Source organism: Ovis canadensis, chromosome 25 (assembly GCF_042477335.2).
Source record: "Ovis canadensis isolate MfBH-ARS-UI-01 breed Bighorn chromosome 25, ARS-UI_OviCan_v2, whole genome shotgun sequence".
Lineage (NCBI taxonomy): Eukaryota > Metazoa > Chordata > Mammalia > Artiodactyla > Bovidae > Ovis > Ovis canadensis.
This window is the reverse complement of record NC_091269.1, coordinates 56476236-56494271: the sequence shown is the minus strand read 5'-3', so window position 1 is coordinate 56494271 and position 18036 is coordinate 56476236. Positions and strand designations below refer to the sequence as shown.

The 18036-nt window shown below is 48.8% G+C and overlaps 1 protein-coding gene across 1 annotated transcript; it reads right to left on the bottom strand.

Moving 5' to 3' along the window:
* Positions 1–6533: 6533 nt before the first annotated feature.
* Positions 6534–15319, bottom strand: GPR15LG (G protein-coupled receptor 15 ligand). The gene is made up of 3 exons (XM_069572258.1): positions 15130–15319; positions 13221–13310; positions 6534–7434 (listed from the first exon to the last, which is right to left on the bottom strand). The coding sequence occupies exons 1-3, from the start codon at positions 15197–15199 to the stop codon at positions 7349–7351; spliced, it is 246 nt and encodes an 81-aa protein (XP_069428359.1). The 5' UTR covers positions 15200–15319; the 3' UTR covers positions 6534–7348.
* Between the last annotated feature and the right edge of the window lie 2717 nt (positions 15320–18036).

Here is an 18036-nt window from a genome sequence, read left to right as displayed (position 1 = left end):
GATGACTGAGCGACTTCACTTTCACTTTTCACTTTCATGCATTGGAGAAGGAAATGGCAACCCACTCTAGTGTTCTTGCCTGGAGAATCCCAGGGACGGGGGAGCCTGGTGGGCTGCCGTCTATGGGGTCGCACAGAGTCGGACAGGAGTGAAGCAGCTTAGCAGCAGCAGCAGAGTACATCATGAGAAACGCTGGGCTGGATGAAGCACAAGCTGGAATCAAGATTGCTGGGAGAAATATCAATAACCTCAGATGTGAGATGACACCACCCTTATGGCAGAAAGTGAAGAAGAACTAAAGAGCCTGTTGATGAAAGTGAAAGAGGAGAGTGAAAAAGTTGGCTTAAAGCTCCACATTCAGAAAACTAAGATCATGGCATCTGGTCCCATCACTTCATGGCAAATAGATGGGGAAACAGTAGAAACAGTGGGAGATTTTATTTTGGGGGGCTCCAAAGTCACTGCAGATGGTGATTGCAGCCATGAAATTAAAAGATGCTTACTCCTTGGAAGAAAAGTTATGACCAACCTAGACAGCATATTAAAAAGCAGAGACATTACTTTGCCAACAAAGGTCCATCTAGTCAAGGCTATGGTTTTTCCAGTAGTCATGTATGGATGTGAGAGTTGGACTATAAAGAAAGCTGAGCACTGAAGAATGTATGCTCTTGAACTGTGTGCAGAAAATTCTTGAGAGTCCCTTGGACTGCAAGGAGCTCCAACCGGTCCATCCTAAAGAAAATCAGTCCCGAATATTCATTGGAAGGACTGATGCTGAAGCTGAAACTCCAATACTTCGGCCACCTGATGAGAACTGACTCACTGGAAAAGACCCTGATGCTGGGAAAGATTGAAGGCAGGAGGAGAAGGGGAAGACAGAGGATGAGATGGTTGGATGGCATCACTGACTCAATGGACACGAGTTTAATAAATTCTGGGAGCTGGCAATGCACAGGGAAGCCTGGTGTGCTGCAGTTCATGGGGTTGCAAAGAGTCAGACACGACTGAGCGACTGAACTGAACTGATAGGTGAACAATATAGTGAGTCACAATTTTTAAAGTTATTCATGGTTATTATAAGATATTGGCTATATTCCTTGTGTTGTACAATATTTTGTATCTAATAATTTGTACCTCTTAATTTCCTGCCGCTACATTGCCTACCCCCTCCTCTTTCCCCACTGGTAACTACTAGTTTATTCTGTGAGTCTGCTGAAAAGATGCACTTTAAATTGCACAGACATTTCTGCAACTTTTGTGTTACAAAATGCTGGGACAATGCCGGTCAACAGACTTATACTAGAGAGGGATAGACGAATACGCCATATGCTGTGTGTGTGTGGTGAGAGTGTCCCTGCTTTCAAATGGAATAAGTTAAAGCACAGGGAGGGTAAGTCACTTGCCCAGGCTCACATAGCCAGTGGGAGAAAGAGTGTGGATTCATGCCCAGTTTAGCCTGGTTGCAAAAATAGTTGAAACTCTTTCCATGGCAGAGGACAATCACCATGAAGTTCCTGACGCTTCAGTTCTTGAGCCCCTTGCTCACACTTGGTCCTTCCATAGCCCAACTTTGTATTTATAGTTTATCTTATTTTTCTTAAAAAGACTGTCCCCCTTCAGTTGTACCTGTTTAGATCTGCTAGAGTGACTAGCAGCCTGGTTTGCCTGGGACTGAAGGGATTTCCAGGGATATGGGATTTTCAGTGCTAGAACCAGTAAGATTTAAGGTAAATTGGAAGGAGTTGGTCACTCTAGGCTGGCCCCAGTCCTCAAACAAAGCGCCCGAGAACCAAGGAAAACAGCAGCTCTTGATGGAGATTCTCACTCTGGACTCTGATCTTGACGTTGTGGTACCGAGGGTCTGGAAACGGCCTGGAGAGCTCAGTTGCTCATAGCTGGGAAGGAAGGTCCCACCTGCCCTGAGACAGGTGGCATGGCCCTCACCCAAATACCCTGGGCAGTCTTGGTACACTCATTGCCTTGTCCTCTACACGCCCATCACCCCATGCAGGGCGGCATGCTCCCTCTCCTCTGGGCCTCCCGCCACAGCACCTGCTGTGAAATATCTCATCAGTCATCTCTAGGGCAGGTTCCAAGAGCTCTTCCTCAGGTGGATGTACAACAGCTGGTCCAGCTGTTAGTTAGTGGGAATTTGAGTGCCAGCTGCCAGCCTGGGCACACATGTGTGTTCTAGAGCTACCTGCCAATATGCCAGGTTAGGCTTTTATGACCTCTTTGCTCATATCTGATCTGAGTGCCTTCCTCCGTACTCACACACATTCACACAGCTGCCCCCAAACACATGTGAGTTCTAGTCCCATTTGCGCACACATATGTGCATCACTCATGCCTCCTCGTGTACACATACATGCCCAGGTCATATGTGCACACGTGCACCGGGAGATGTTGGGTAAAAAGTTCTTCCAGCTTCTGGTGTTGAGGCTGTGGGGAGAAGCAGATGCCTGCTTCCAGGCTCATCTTCCTAATGACCCTGCTCTGGAAGGGGGAAGGGTAGGTCTCCAGCACCCTGCTACTACCCCAGCTGTCTGGGACGAGACCATCTAGAGACAGACGTCTGCCCTTGGTACTTGGCATCCTGAGCTCTTCTGTCCAGTTGCTGAGTTCCAACAAAATGACCGCTCATGACCGGGAAGCTGTGGTCCAAGGTAGGATTTGGTCCTGAGGATGAAGACATAGAATCAGGGATGAACCCTCTTTGAACATGACTGTGAGGCTCCACCCGTCTCAGCTCAGGTGAAGTCCTGAGGACAGTCCTCTACAGGTCTGGACCAGGTGTACTCAGCTGGCTGAAACTGGGGAGTTGCTTCCTACAGCAGGAGGTTCTGCAGGGCTGAGGAGTTCTGAATATTATTTGCTGTGAAATGTGGCCACCCTCTGTCCCCTTGCTGTGTCCAGTCCAGGTATAGAGTGGCTGCCTCAGTTTCCTCTGACATGGAGATGGCATTCCTTTTCTTACCTGTCTAGTGCCTGACTTGTTCCCCTAACTGAGAGACTCTGCAGGAATCTGGAAAGAAAGTGAAAGTGAAAGTGAAGTCACTCAGTCGAGTCCGACTCTTTGCAACCCCATGGACTGCAGCCTGTACCAGGCTCCTCCGTCCAGGGGATTCTCTAGGCAACAGTACTGGAGTGGGTTGCCATTTCCTTCCCTAGGGGGCAGGAATCTGGGGCTGCCCCCTATTCCCCTGGTCCCCATCTATCTGAAACTAGTACTCACTGGCTGGGATCCTGTGTTGTAATGCTGGCTCTTGATCACTGTGGCATCCACACAGGTGGGCAGAAGCTCCAGCCCTGACGTCACCTGTTTTCACCTTATCGCAGTCTCCATTGTTCTTGCAGCCTGCCACATGGCTGAGCCTGGGGAGGGACACTCCCAAGAATGTCTTATCCTCCAGAAAGCTTTTTTTTTCCCCCCTGGCATGCTTCTGCCCCCAGACAGAACTGGTCCCTCCTTAAGACCTTGACAGGGGCCTTAAAAGAATCCGGTGTGGAATCTGTCTGCTTTGGGGTCTCCCCCAGGGTGCATGAATCATTCATTCGTAGGTTGCTTTAGTGTCCACACAGGACCTGTCCCTCGGGAGGTCCTCAGTGAGCAGCTGTTGACTGGGTGAATGATGACTGAGTACCTGAATCAATGAACAGACACTTGAGAGGATTTTGAGTCTTGGTTCCTGGTGCTGCTCAACAGCTGACACTCTGCAGGCCTTTGCAATGCTCCACCCCCTCCATCCATCCATAAACTGGTAGAGTGGAGTAGCCAAAGGGGATACAGTGAAATGCCTGCTGAGCCAGGTGGGACGTGGAGAAGTGTGAACTAGGTGAGGGAAAGGCTGTGGGGGACTACTGCGCATGTATAAGCGCCCATATCCAGAGCACACGCAAGCGCTGAGTTGAACAAGTGAAAGAGTTGCCTTTTTATGTGCGTAAGGAACTTTTCAGTTCTGACAGCTTGTAATTTGATAACCTCTACTCTCTGGCTCATACTTTGCAGATCCTGAGGGCCGGGCAATTGGACAGATTATACAGCAGATAGGCCAAAGACCTCACACAGAGATGGAGCTGTTGATAACAAGCCTGCCTCTGGAGCTGGCCACACGTTACTAGACTGCTTGTAAACAGGCAAGGTCCAGCCACCACTTGGGAGACCAGACTATATCCTAGACACACCCAGATTCTAGGAGTTTTATGATGCTTCCATGACTGGGCAAGCGGCTGCAGTCAGGGGAGTCACATGTGGGGTCTGGCATGAACTTTAACCAGCTGGGACTCCAGAAAGTGGTTCAGCCTGGACACTCTGCCCAGAGATAAGCTCAGGTGAATCAGCAGAGTGAGTGGGACGCAGCTGTAAAGTGTGTGTGGTTTCCAACAGGAAGTTCTGCCATAGCTGGGGATGGAATTGGTCCTGGAGGACCTAGTCTTGAGTGGAGGTGGAGAGGTGGAGAGTCCTGGATGCGTTCAGTTTAGTGGAAGCAAATGAGGCTGCTGTTTCAGAACCAGATAGTCTTTCCTCTCCGATTTTCTCTCCCTCATGGGCCCCTGATAGGCAGTCTTAGCCTCATTTCCAGATGCAGAACCTGAGACTCTGAGAGGTCGTCTGAACTTCCTGATGTCACATGACAGAGTCATCCTTTGAACCCAAGTCTGTCTGAGAAACCTGTGCCTTGTCAGTTGCAGTGGGGCCCTACCCAGTCAGGGCACGTGGGCCCCTTCCGTTGCCATGGAGATGGCACACTTTCTCTAGTGACACTACTGTCACCTGCCAATATGTTAAGATTCTTCAAGGGGATCATTAAGGAGATAGAAGAATCCCAGTTCTGTAATGCAAAGTCACTTCCAGATGTCTGGTTTTCTTTGTATCCTCTTAGGTCCCCAAGAGCCTTTCCCCCACCCCACAACTTTTTTGGCCATGCCTGTGGCATATGGGATCTTAGTTCCCTGAGCAGGGATCGAACACACACCCTCTGCATTAGAAGCATGGAATCTTAACCACTGGACCACCAGGGAGGTCCCCTGAGAGCCTTGAATAGCGTTATTCATAAGACTCTCCCTGTCCACTCAATGCCTCAAGTCCCTCACCTCCGTATCTCCCTCCGCTGCTCTGCCTTAGTTCTACCTCATTCCATCTCCTCCTAATGGTTCTTCCCACCTGCGTTTTCTCCCGCTCCATTGTCCTCAGGCAAGCTCTAGACACCTGGTAACTTGCAGGTGCTCTTATGGTCCCAGATGAAACCTCCGCATTGTTCCCCATTTTGCTGTCCAGTTGCTGGATTCCTCTCAAACACTCAAGTCTTAGCCCTGCTTTAGCCCAGCGTGTGCACACGCCCGCGCGCGCGCGCGCACACACACACACACACACACACACACATCCATTTCTTCTCCAGCTAGAACGCTCCCAGAATCAGCACAAGCATCGGCTCTTCCTCTTTTCATGTCCACTCCTGAGCCCAGTCCTCTGTTCTTACCTCACAACTGTGCAGAGCAGTGAAGTGTTCTCAGCCCTCAAGGACTGAATCTGCTCGTTTCTGAGCCCTGGAACTAGCATGTTCTGACCATTACCTACCCCAGGGATGGGTGGCTGAGTGAGTGAGTGGATGAGCTCGCAAGTGAAGTTTCTGGCAGAAACAGAAAGGTCTGGCCTAGGACAAGGTGAGGACCCCGGGCTTGCCCTGGGACCATTGTCCCCACTGCCGGGTGCCAGGGAACCTCTGCTCATCGGCCTCACACCTGGTGGGTCTGGCATTCTCAGACAGCTGTGGGATGACGTAGGGAGGGGCTTCTCACCTTGCCGGGAGAAGCAGATTAGAAGGAAATTTATTGAAGGATAAGCCTCTTAGACAAGGGCCATCTGTTCCCTCTGAGCCTCCTCTCCACAGTTGTGTGTTCACTTGGGCATAAACATTCCCTCCAGGATGGGGGCAGGGAAGGCAGGGGCTTTCTGGAACCAAGCTCCTCTGTTTGTGCCAGGCCCCTTGTGGGCACTTTACATCTGTCTACTTGTCGGGGCCTCACGTTAGCTTCTCTGAATAGGTCCTGGACTCTGCATTTTACAGAAACAGGAACTGACTTGACCAGATCACATGAAAATCCTGGGGAGTGCTGGTGTGTCAAACCGAGACCCTTGCTCCCATCACTGTTCCTCACTCCCCACCCCCCTGCCCCCTTTCATGGTTAGATTGTGCTGTGATGAAGGTGCTGCCTGCAGGAGAGGCCTCAGGGAGTGGGTCTCCTGCAGCAGACAGCTGTGTCTCAGATCCGGCCTCCTGTGCGGTGCTGTGCTTCGTCGTGTCTGACTCTGTGACCCCATGGACTGTAGCCTGCCAGGTTCCTCTGTTAATGGAATTCTCCAGGCAAGAAGACTGGAGTGAGTTGCAGTGCCCTCCTCCAGGGGATCAACCCCCCTCCAGGGGCTGAACCCAGGTCTCCCACATTGCAGGCAGATTCTTTACCGTCTGAGCTACCAGGGAAGCCCAAGTTCCTACCAAAGGTCCTACCTCCAGTTTTCTCAAACAACCATGTGCCATGTGTTTTGTTTATTTATTTACAATTTGTTTCATTGCACGCTCTTTACAGCAGACTCACATCAGAAAATCAGGCAGGGGTTCCTACAGGGGCCATGGGATGTGGGACAGTTAGGAGCGTGGGTGTGTCTCGGTTCAGTTGAGCCGCTGCATTGCTGGTTGGCCATGCTTGGGTCCCTGTTACCCTTCACTCTAGCAGGCTCGGAAGTCTCTGGATTTGTAGCTCTTCAGGTCACGATGGAGTCTTGACTATCTGTGTGCAAGGGGCTAGATGGAGACTGAGGCTGGGTATGCTGGACCTGGCTCACAATGACTCTGAAGGTTGGCGGATGATTGATACCAGGATCTGGAGTTCTGGAACTATGCCAAGGATGCCTGAGATGAAGCCCTCCAACACCCTAGCTCACTGCCATGAGGCTTGAAAGGGGTAAGTGAAGCTCGCTGGTGCCTTCCTTGGATGTCTTCTCTCACTGGAGTTTGTATCTCTGAAGTCAGCCTGAGCCTAGAGGGACTAAGTTACTTGCCCAAGAGCATACAGCAAGAAACAGGCATTCCAGAGCTTGGACTTTCGAATCCATGTTGTGGTTTTCAGAAGATTCTGGTTCAGGCTTTTCTAAAAAAATCATGAGCACAGTCCAACACGGTAGGCAAGAGATGCTATGTCTTTAAGAAAGGAAGCTCAGGTTCATGGGCAGAGGATTTGTCATCAGTCCCGACTTTGAGGGGAGCACCCTGGGGGAACCTAAGTCTTCTGGGTGCCTCAAGAATTAAGCGTGCGGGCCTCAGATGTGTGGCGCCTGTTTGCGGCAGCCCTACACCTGTGGGAGGGCCCCAGGAACCACCCAAAAGCGGGGCCTTGGCTTGAGTTTGCATGGTCTGCAGTTTCTCGTGTGGTGTCCTAGGAAGGAGCAGCGGGCAGACAAGAACAGGCACGATCAGACAAGAGGCAGAGAGGCAAGCAGAGTCAAGGTGGGGGAAAGGGAGAAATACAATTAAGATTAACTTTTAGATAGGAAGATATGTTTTTAAAAAACCAAAGCAAGTGTTAGATCTTACCCTCTTTCTGGGATGCCCAGAGGGGGTCTTTCACTGCAAACATGACCAGCCCAGGCTATTTCTATCCCATCGGGGAGAAATCTGATTTATTAGCAGGAGATGGAGGGAAGGTAGTTTATCTGTTCAACTGTCTCTGTCAAGAGCAGAGCCCACTAAAATCGAGGGGTTTGGAAGGTCTGTTTCTGAAGGTAGTGGTGAGAGGGTTCACCCTTGAACCCTCAGCCATCTCCTCTCTCTCAGGTAATGTGTGTCTCAAAGCTTGGTTTGCATCTTTTGATAAACCAGTCCCATTTGTGGGAGGCATAATCCATAAAGAAAGAAAAACCTGCATGTATTAAGCTAGTCTTCACAGTTTTGTTTTTAGCAGCAGAAAAAAATTCTGGAAACAGTCTGAATATCCTGTGGTAGAGAAATGGTTAATTACTAAATAGTATATCATGATGAAAAAAATATTTAACAGTGCTAAAGCCCTGTGGCTATGCAGACGACACAGCACCTTGAAGAAAAATGCATATAAAGCAATGTTAATTTTAAAAATTAAAAAAAAAGGTATAATAAAAATAAAGCTAGGTAAACATGTTTGCATGAGAAAAGGAAATATGAATAAGGATGGTTATTAAATTATGGTAATATTATTTTTTCTGTTTTAGTTTCTGGATTATTACTATATGCAAGGTGGTATGCTAGTTAAGAGCATAGACTCTGGAGCCAGGTTACTTGGATTCAAAGCCCAGCTCTACCCCTTACTTACTAGCTGGGTGACCTTCAACAGCTGACTAAACTTCTCCGTGCTTTGGTGCCTTGTCTAATAATAAGAATAGCAATAGTGTCTAACTCTTTGCACTATTGTGAGGGTTGAATGAGTTAGCAGATGTAAGTGCTGTGCGGTAGTTGCTATATAATTACTCGCTATACAAAAAATAAATTTAATTATCATAATTATTCCCATGTCTTAATCATAAATAAGTGCTAATATTGGTGTAATTTTCTTTTCTTCCTATTTGAAAGTGCTTTTGCCTTCCCAAAGTGATAATCATAGTAATATACAGTGTTAACTACTCCTTTCTATTAATATCATATTGTAAGAGTTTTCTCCTAGCATTTCTGATGGAGAACCATGATTTCTTGACCACTGCTTCCCCTCTACCCTCTGTCTTCACCCTCAAGCCCCAAAACTCTCTTCTCTGGTTCCTACAATAAATAATGTGGTTCACTTCAGTTCAGTCACTCAGTCGTGTCCGACTCTTTGCGACCCCATGAATTGCAGCACGCCAGGCCTCCCTGTCCATCACCAACTCCCGGAGTTCACTCAGACGCATGTCCTTCGAGTCAGTGATGCCTACCAGCCATCTCATCCTCTGTCGTTAACTGAGTGCAAATGAGGATAGAGTTCTCTGCCCTTCCTTTGCAACATGACTTTGCATCTTTTCCCACCATGACAAGGGGTCTATTTCCCTGCTCCTTGAATCTGGTCTGGTGACTTGCTTTGGCCCAGAGAATGAAGTGGAAATGAAAGTGGACCAGTTCTGAGGCCTAAAGAGGCCTGAGGTATTTCCCCTCTGTAGGTGGAGCCCTGCAGTCCCCAAGTGAACAAGCCTGAGTTAGCCTGTCAGAGGATGATTCTTCCACACCTTGTAGAACAGAGTTTAGTCACTCAGCTGAGATCATCCTAGCTTCATCCCACTGACCCCCCCAGACATGTGAAAGAGCCTGGCTAGGCTCAGCAGAAGTACCTATCCAAACCCTTGGAAAAATGAATGAGCCCGTCAAAGACTGGAAGAACGGTCCAGCTGACCTATAGACTCATAGCAAATGATAACTACGTATTGTTTTGGGCCACTGAAGCTGGAGGTATTTTATCATGCAGCTATGGCTGACAGGCGTAATTACAAGGAACAAGACCACTAATCTGAGCCCCTCTGATGGGTCCACTGGGCACGATGGGTAGCCTCTCCACCTCCTACATCTGTTGCACTGAGCCCCGGTGTCCACTTTGCTACCTTCCAAAGTCGCCAAACCCTCACGTCATCACACTCAAGTCCTCAGTGGATAACCTTTGTCTCTGTAGGCTAGGCTCCTTTCTAAAGACAGGGGCAACCCCATGGTGGGGAGGAATATCTGTGTCCCTTTCAGCCCCTGTCTCCAACTATGTTCAAGTGTCTCCCAAAATGTTCAAGTCATTTTGTGGGGCTTCAAAGCGGGGAAGGTGGCATGGAGCTCTCAGGCCCTAAGAAGCCTGCAAATGGACAGGCACTCTCTCAGACCCCAAGGACCCTCCCACAAGGCCTCTCCAGCCCTCCCCAGGAGTCCCCTCACTGACAGCCTCAGGACCCGTGGAAGGAGGGCAGCCTGACAGAGGCTCAGTGTCACAGACTTTCCCGGCTGGTGAGGCCTAGATAGCTGTCTGTCTGACCACACCTAAAGCTGAGACCCCTCAAGTCCCAATAGAACCAACAAATTGAACATTCCTTTAAAACAAGGCTGCCTTATAGATGGTTACCAACTTTTCAAATGCTTTAGAGAAAGCCCCCCCCCCACACACACACCTTTTTTTTTAGTAAATTGGTAAACAATTTACCAATTGTGGTAAGTTCAGCAAACTGGCCACTCAACACATTGATTTTTGATGATGGCTTTGTAGAATTAACCCAGAGTCCCATGCTTGCCACTTCATATCACTGCCATGGGCCTAGCATAGCACTTAGGCAAAGCTGTGCTCCGGAAAGACATCTTCGATTGGACAGTGGGCGACACTGGCCTGTGTGTGTCACAGCTGGGGGTGTCAGCTCAGGGACACCCTCCAGGCAGCCTTGACCACTTTCTCTTTCAGCAGACAATGCACAGGCTCTCCTATGTCAGTGAACCAGGGTACAGAGGCCAAATTCCCAGAGCCTGGCACACCCGGCGCCCCTGCTGTTTATTCCACAGTGCTGTGTGAGCCATAGGGTCAGCCCCAGAAGAGGGGTGGAACCACTACACCTGGGCATGCTCAGACTTCCTCTGTAGCCAGAGCAGAGCAAGTTAACCAGATAGCCAGTGCCAGGCCAATGCCTGGCTTTATAGTCACAACCTCACTGACTAGGGGGTAATAGACTATGATCATGGAGTCTACTGTTACACCCATCCACAGGGGAGAAGACTGAGGCTTAGCAGAGCTGAAGGATCTGGTCAAGGACACATATCTAGCTGGTGCTGGAGCTGAGATTCCAACCCAGACAGAGCTTCCCTTCCAGGAAGTCTGAAGTCTTCCTCAGGCACCTGCGTGTCTTCATAAATGTAATAAGGAAACTCCTTTCTCTGCAGGAGGCAGCTGTTGCAATGGAAAGAGATGGACAGAGACAAGTTTCTGGCTCTGCCTCATAACCTTTCTGAGCCTGAGTTTCAAATCTGTAAAATGGACCATGCTGCCCTGGGATGGTTCCAAGGATTTAAATGAGACTGCATGATAGGGACCTAGTAAAAATGCTTGCTTTGCCCTTCTTGTTCTAAGTTGCTTGCAGATCCCTGCAATGGAATATAAAAGCTATGTACACTGATAGAAATCCAGACTCAGCATGGGAGCCGCACACTTAGATTATTCTGAAGTATTGTGTGGCTAAAAAAAAAAAAAAAAAAAAAAGAGCTGCCCTTGTGCTGTGCACAAGGAGTTAACCCTGCTGTGTTTCCTATGAATCATGTGTGCGTGCATGCACATACATCTTCAGCTTCCCTTTTCTTTATTGTAATAAGAAACATTTTCACAGGGAATTCCCTGGTGGCTTAGTGGTTAGGATTCTGGGCTTACAGTATTGTGGGAAGTCATTCTGGCTCAAACATGAGCTAACTTGAATTTTATGCTAAATAAAATAGCCTTTGGGTGCCTATCAAACATACATTGTATATCTGCTTTGAATATTTTTTAAAAAGGGCACATTGACTAGAAGTAAAGAATGTCCCTGTTTAAAGTGTAGATTAAATGCTCCCCTTCCTAGGACACCAATGTTAATCCTCTGATGATAAGAGTCACTTCCCAGGTACCAAGGCCTGATTTGCTGTGTACAGGTTGGTCTGTTTTTTTATTTTTTTCTAAAAAAAAATCTTGAAGAAATATGATACTGACTTGTTTAATTGTCTTATTCTGACAAGATATGAAACTAGTGAAAACTCTGCTTCTCTCGGGCAGTTTCTCAAGAGTCAACTGGGAAGCAGGCTTCTGGCTAGTCGTCAGTTTGGCTCACATAACACTCTTTTCTATTCTTACTCTTGATTGTTTATTAATTACTTTCATTGACAAGTGCTCCTGAGCAAATGCATCCTGGGGAGGGCGCTGCAGTGTCCGAGCCCAGCCTAGCCTCCCGGTGGGGAGGGACTCAGCGAAACAGCCCTCCTCTGCCAGGCTGGAGCTTCCAGGGAGAGCCAGGCTGCAGCCAGCCAGCCAGCCCGGGCGGGGGGGACCTTACACTCGGGTTCAGGGTGTGAGAACCAGTTATTTTTACCCAGCCCCAGTGGGATGTGATGCCACTCTGGAAAGGGGGGTTGTCAGCTTCTCCAGAGAAGTGGCCTGAGGCTGAGGCATGCAGCCTGTCCCCCTCCCTCTGTTTCACACCCAGGCCTCCCCTTGGCACACAGAACTCTTGAGAACCAGGAGGGGTGTGGAGGCTCCAGCTCTGGCACAGGCTCCCTGAGCCATGGCCCCAGAGGAGTCAGTGGAGCTGGGCCTCTTTAGAGCCCTGAGATGGGGCCTCCCTTAGGCTGCAGAGACTAAGTGCAGGATGGGGGACAGGAACCCTGGGTTTGTGTCAGGCCTGCCTGGCTTTTCCCCCGGGGACTCTGCCTGCCCCAGGCCCAAAGGCCAGCCAAGGTTCAGCCGTCCCAAACTTGCATCCTGGGTTAGGCAACTCCCATGCATCAGCCTGCCCTGGCCTGGTGCCCCAGTACTGGGAGCTGGGTGCCTGTAGCCTTCTGTTGGCCTGTCTCCCTCACCCCTCAATCCCCCTGCCCCCCAGGCCTTGTGGGAGAGGGCAGCCTTGCTCTTCGAGGCCTCACTCTGGGAGGGAGTCCAGCTCTGCACCCCTAGCCTGCCGCCTGGGATGGGTGCTGCCTGCCTGCCGCTCGGGACGCCTTGGCCCTGTGCGCCCCGTCCCCTCTGGTCGCCCAGCTCATGGGCCAGCTCCCTCACCAGGCCAGCCCGGCCTCGGCTCGTGGCTTCTCTGCGCACCCCACGACTCCCCACCTGCTCTCTATTCATGCCTCCTGCTTTCCCCTCCTGCGCCGCCCCTCCCACCTCCTCCTGCCAGTTCCTTGGTCTTCTTTTGGGTCTCGCAAAGCTTGGCCCCTCTGAGGCCTCCCACCCAGGATGAGGACCTTCTCCATCCCATTTTCTAATTGCATCCTGTTCTTTCTCTTGAGGGAATATATTCAGTTCAAGGTGATTAATCTGTTGACTTTTTTTTTTGGTGGGGGCGGTGCAGGTCAGTTTCCCCCACTAGGTTAGAAAGATCCATGAGGCCAAGCTCATGTCTGCTCATGGCTTCTCCACAAAAGGGCCTGATGCCAGGAATGGAGGGCAGGTGGGCAGGGGACACGTATACAGCCTGTCCCATGGCCTCAAAGCCTTTCCTTACACCCAGGCAGGTGTGCGGTGCTTACCTTTCTGGGTCATCAGTTCAGGGCCAGGAATTCGGGGACAGCAGGGCTTGCCTTTTCCGGGCTTGGCATGATGCCTCGGGTGTCTTCTCCCTGAGAGGGAACACAGGAACAGAGTCCCTCCCTTAGCACACTTGGGGACACTGGGGACAGGGTCTATGCAGGAGTGACAGGAGAGAACTTCAGCCCCCAAGGCCAAGGGTTTGGGAATATTTATTCAGGAAAACTCAGGATGGGTCAGGCTACAGGAGGATCCAGGGAGAGTGGGCCTTGAGGCTATCTCTTTTCCATAAATAACAGTCAATGTGGGGAGATCCTCTGCCCTCAGAATACATCTTCCTCATCTTCCTGCCCAAGAAACAGTTCAGCACCATCACTCAGAAGTATCTATGCCCTTGGGACTGCGCTGGTGGTCCAGTGACTAAGATTCTGTGCTCCCAGGTGCTAATGTCGGGGGCCCAGGTTCCATCCCTGATCAAAAAGTGAGATCCCTCATGCTGCAGCTAGGAGTTTGCAGGTGGCAACTAAGACCTGGTCCAGTCAAACTAAAAAAGTAAATGTTTTTTTAAGAATTGTCTACGCCCTTTGACATAGTAGTTCTCTCCCCTCGGCAATCTAGGAAAATTAGCTGAAATACAGGAAATGTTTTACGTAGAACCATGCTTTTTACTGTACACTTAAAATAGCTCAAAGATATCTAAGCATGTAAATTCATCACAGTACATTCATGTAATGGCAAGTTATACCTAAAATTATTAGTTAAATAACCCCATTTTGGGGAATCTGGTAGAGACACTCCTAGGATAGGAAGCTTAATGAGGAAGATATTCATCTTTGCTGAATTGTCATTAAGGTAGCATTGCCAATCTCTAACATGTCCAACAGAAGAGGTCTGATAAATCATGTTGCTATGGGCTGTGTTTTTGAGGAACTCTAATCACTGTTTTCCATGTTGTATATGTGGCAATGTTCATCGCAGAAACTTTAGAAAGTGAATACTTTTGATAATCCTACTGCTCAGGCAGAGATGGCTGCTGTTGACATTCTGGTGTAAATGCTTCCAGATTTCAACTGTAAATATTTTTGGTGACTATAATAATACAATGATAAATAAAACAGATATAAGATCGAACATACAGAGAGATATCCATTACAAAGATGCTTGTAAGCGTACTGAAAAGAAATAAACAAAATGTTGAACATGGCCATTCTTGAGTAATGAAATTATGGGCGTTTTTCACCCTGGTATTTATTTCTATATCCCCAAATTCAGATAAATGTTAAAATAACCATAACTGTTAAAAAAAAAAAACACAGTAAGCAGTTTTTAGAGCGTTAGGCAAGAGAAAAAGTTCAAAATATTCAGCAATCTGAATTGAGAAAGACAGAAGAGCTAAATACTCGTATCCGTAAAGGTGCAAGGGCCATGTGCCCCAGTTCTAAATGAACATGCCTCCCCACCACGTTATCATCCCATCTGCCACAGGTGTTCCCTCTGCATGAGATTTGGGGGTGTCCAGACCAGATGGTCTACTAATCAATTAATTCACTCATTCAACACAAATTGACTGCATTACTCATGTGTATTAGAGTGGCTCCAAAACTTCCAGTGAGGCAGGAATTAGGTGCAGTAAAAGCAGTGTGCTTACCACACAGACACAAAGCCTCTTCCTTTTACTTAGTGTGTGTGTGTTCGGCGAGCTGGGGCTGTGGACAGATTGCGGGGTTTAAGGCTCCTGAGCCTCCCTCTGGTGCTGCTATTGTGAATAGAGGTGCCATATGGGTTCAGGGGTGACGTCTTTCAGGGCCCAGGACTGCCTGCCCTCCAACATTTCCTGATTCCCACCATCCCAGACCAGAGAATCCCTGCTCAGGGACCGGCACCCTGGGCGGGGACAGGGGAGAGTCCTACCTTCTGCGGAGAAGAGGGACAAGCAGAGAAGCAGGGTGCAGAGCAGGCTGGTGAGGACTAGAAGCCTCATGGTGGCGGGGCAGGAACCTCACGACTTGGGGAGGCTGCTGCGCTGCAGAAGTCCTCCCTTGGGGCCACCTGGGAACTTTATAGAGCAGCAGAGACAGAGGTGTTTCCCAGTGGGCAGGGCACCCGCAGCCTTGGAATTCGCATAAAGGGTAGAGTCAGCCCCTCCCAAGAGGAAAAAACCCAAACCAGCTTTTCGAGAAGTTGAGAGTATTTCATGAACTGTAACACGCAAAGCTATAAATGCCCAGCCCCAGGAGCGAGCTCCCAGCCCTGGCTTCAGAAAGCTCCTGGGAAGGAAGAGTCATTTCCCAGGGTTGAACATTAACTTTTAGTGTCAGTAATCATTCTATCAAACATAGATTTTCCTGTTTATTCCTTAGATGCGGCAGGGAGAACAGAACCATAAAACCCTTTGCAAAATCTCAGGGGAAGAGTCTTGAGCACAGGGTGAGGAATCAGATAGCCTGGGTTTGAGTCCTTGGTCTGCCACATATCCATGGAGTGTCCTTGAACTTGCCATCAAATGTCTTTGAGTCTGCTTCCTATCTGTGAAATGGGTACACTGCTCTCTTTCCCGCAAACCTGAACAAGGACGTGTGTGAGGAGCCCCCTGAAACATGGGAGATGCTTGTACAGCTGGGAAGGAGATGGATTGGTGGCTGCACCTTGACGGATATTTAAGATCGTAATGAAACAAAAGAACATGCAGGTTAAGAATCAATGTGAGAAAAGACGTGAAGAAAAAACATCCTATGACAGCAAGCATGGGGGAACGTTGGTCAATGGTACAGGTAGCTTGAGAGTCACCTACTCACTGGATATACATCATGGGCTCGGCTGTGTACCGGGCCCCAGGGACACAGAAGACCCTGGTGACTGGCTGGTCTCAGGGAGCTTCTGTCGGTGGAGGTGGTCATGCAGACACACAGAATTTGCATTTGCCCTTGTGATATCATGTCTATCTGTCCTTTGCCTTAATAAGTGTGCCCTTCTAACCAAAGAGCTGCCTCTGGTTCCCAGTGTTGAAGGGCATGTGGACAGATGGTAGTATCAGGTTCAACTCTCTAGAATCGTCCTGGTTTCTGGCAGTCAGTTCGGACAATCCGCACTGCCTGGGACTGGCCCTCTTCTCTTGCTAGAGATAAGAGATTCAATTTAGATCACATTCTCAGACAGCTTCCTGAGCAAATTGCTTGGCCAGGGGATTTCTGACAGTCAGCCTGTATGCTTTGATGTGTTTTCAAAACCTTTAAAAGCAGTCCACACAAGGAAACTAGTGGGAGCCACAGGGCTTAAGGACCAAATGTCATACTATGTTAGTCACTTGCCTGGCCCCTGCCTGATTCCCTTTCCAGGGTGTGTTCTGAATCCTGCTGGCTGTGCTGAGTGGGCAGTGGCAGAGGGTGTGATCAGAAAGACCCAAGGGGTCTACCAAGGGTGGCTTCAGAGCTGGTGCCCAGGAGAGGCATTGTAGGAAGGAGAGGTCGAGAGAGGATGGGGCTGGTCTTGAGGCTGCGTCCATCAGCCTGCACCTTGTTCTCAGATTGCTTGTTATGGGTTCCTAAACTCAGTAACATTTCCTGAAGATGCTTCCTAAGATTGAGATGACATCCGTGACCCACATCAAGCACTTTACCACTATTTTATCTAATTTTTATCTGGGGTTACTTGAGGTGCCACTGGGTTCTCTGGGCAAAAGCATGCCTGTGGCTGCCAGTCACCCGTTACCTGCTGAAATAGGCACTCTTTGCATTGGCATGGTTCCTTTTTCCTCTTGGCAAACCATCATCAGAGGTGAAAGGAAGAAGCTACTTGGCAGAGGGAGTAGAGACTGGCCAAGCTGAACTCTCACTGCTTAGCAGTGGTGCAGAAGTTAGGAGAGAGTCAACCCTGAATATTCATCAGAAGGACTGATGCTGAAGCTGAAGCTCCAATACTTTAGCCACCTGATGGGAAGAGCCAACTCATTGGAAACAACCCTGATGCTGGGAAAGATTGAAGGCAAAAGGAGAAGGGGGCAACAGAGGATGAGATGGTTAGATAGCATCACCGACTCAGTGGACATGAATCTGAGCAACTTTGGGAGATAGTGGAGGATAGGGAAGCCTAGCACGCAGCAGTCCATGGGGTCGCAGAGAGTCAGACATGACTGAGCGACCGAACAACAACAAGCCAGGCTAGTGAAGAGATTTGTTGAGATTTACACTCTAACTAAAGCCAGGACTTGGGTAATTTTCTCAGAACCCTCAGCCACTCAGCCAGAGAGTCAGAAATAGACATTAGGTTTTCAGTATGGCTTTTTGGTCACCATAGAACAGAGCCATGGGGGGCACTGAACAGTTAAGAGCAAGAAAAACTGGCAATCTCAGGAGACTGTTACACACTCACACATACGATTCACAGATTCTCAGGTGTTTCTGGGACCGTATGTTTAAAGAGAAGAGTAGATTCAGATGTCAGAATTCCACCACCTTTTTAAATGCTTCTAAAAAACTACTGAAGCAATCTCTGATGCATTCATTTGAATAACGCAGGGTATTAAGTATAAATTCCATCTGAAATCCCACTCCCCAGAGACAATTCCTGTTCACAGATTCTTCACCTGCTTTTTTAACATTTCAAAGATAGCTCTCAACTTCTTTAAAAAAGGAAGAAACACCTCTGGCTCTTTAGAATATTTGAAATCTCATGTCGAACTGAGAGAGGTGCAAATGAGAAGCATTTTAACAGGAACACCTGTTAGTTTTTAAGCACATGAAGTTTGGGTACAAAAATAATCAAATTTGAGGCTTTGAATCCTTTCCAAAGATGGATTGGAACACTTGGCAGCCTTCCTGA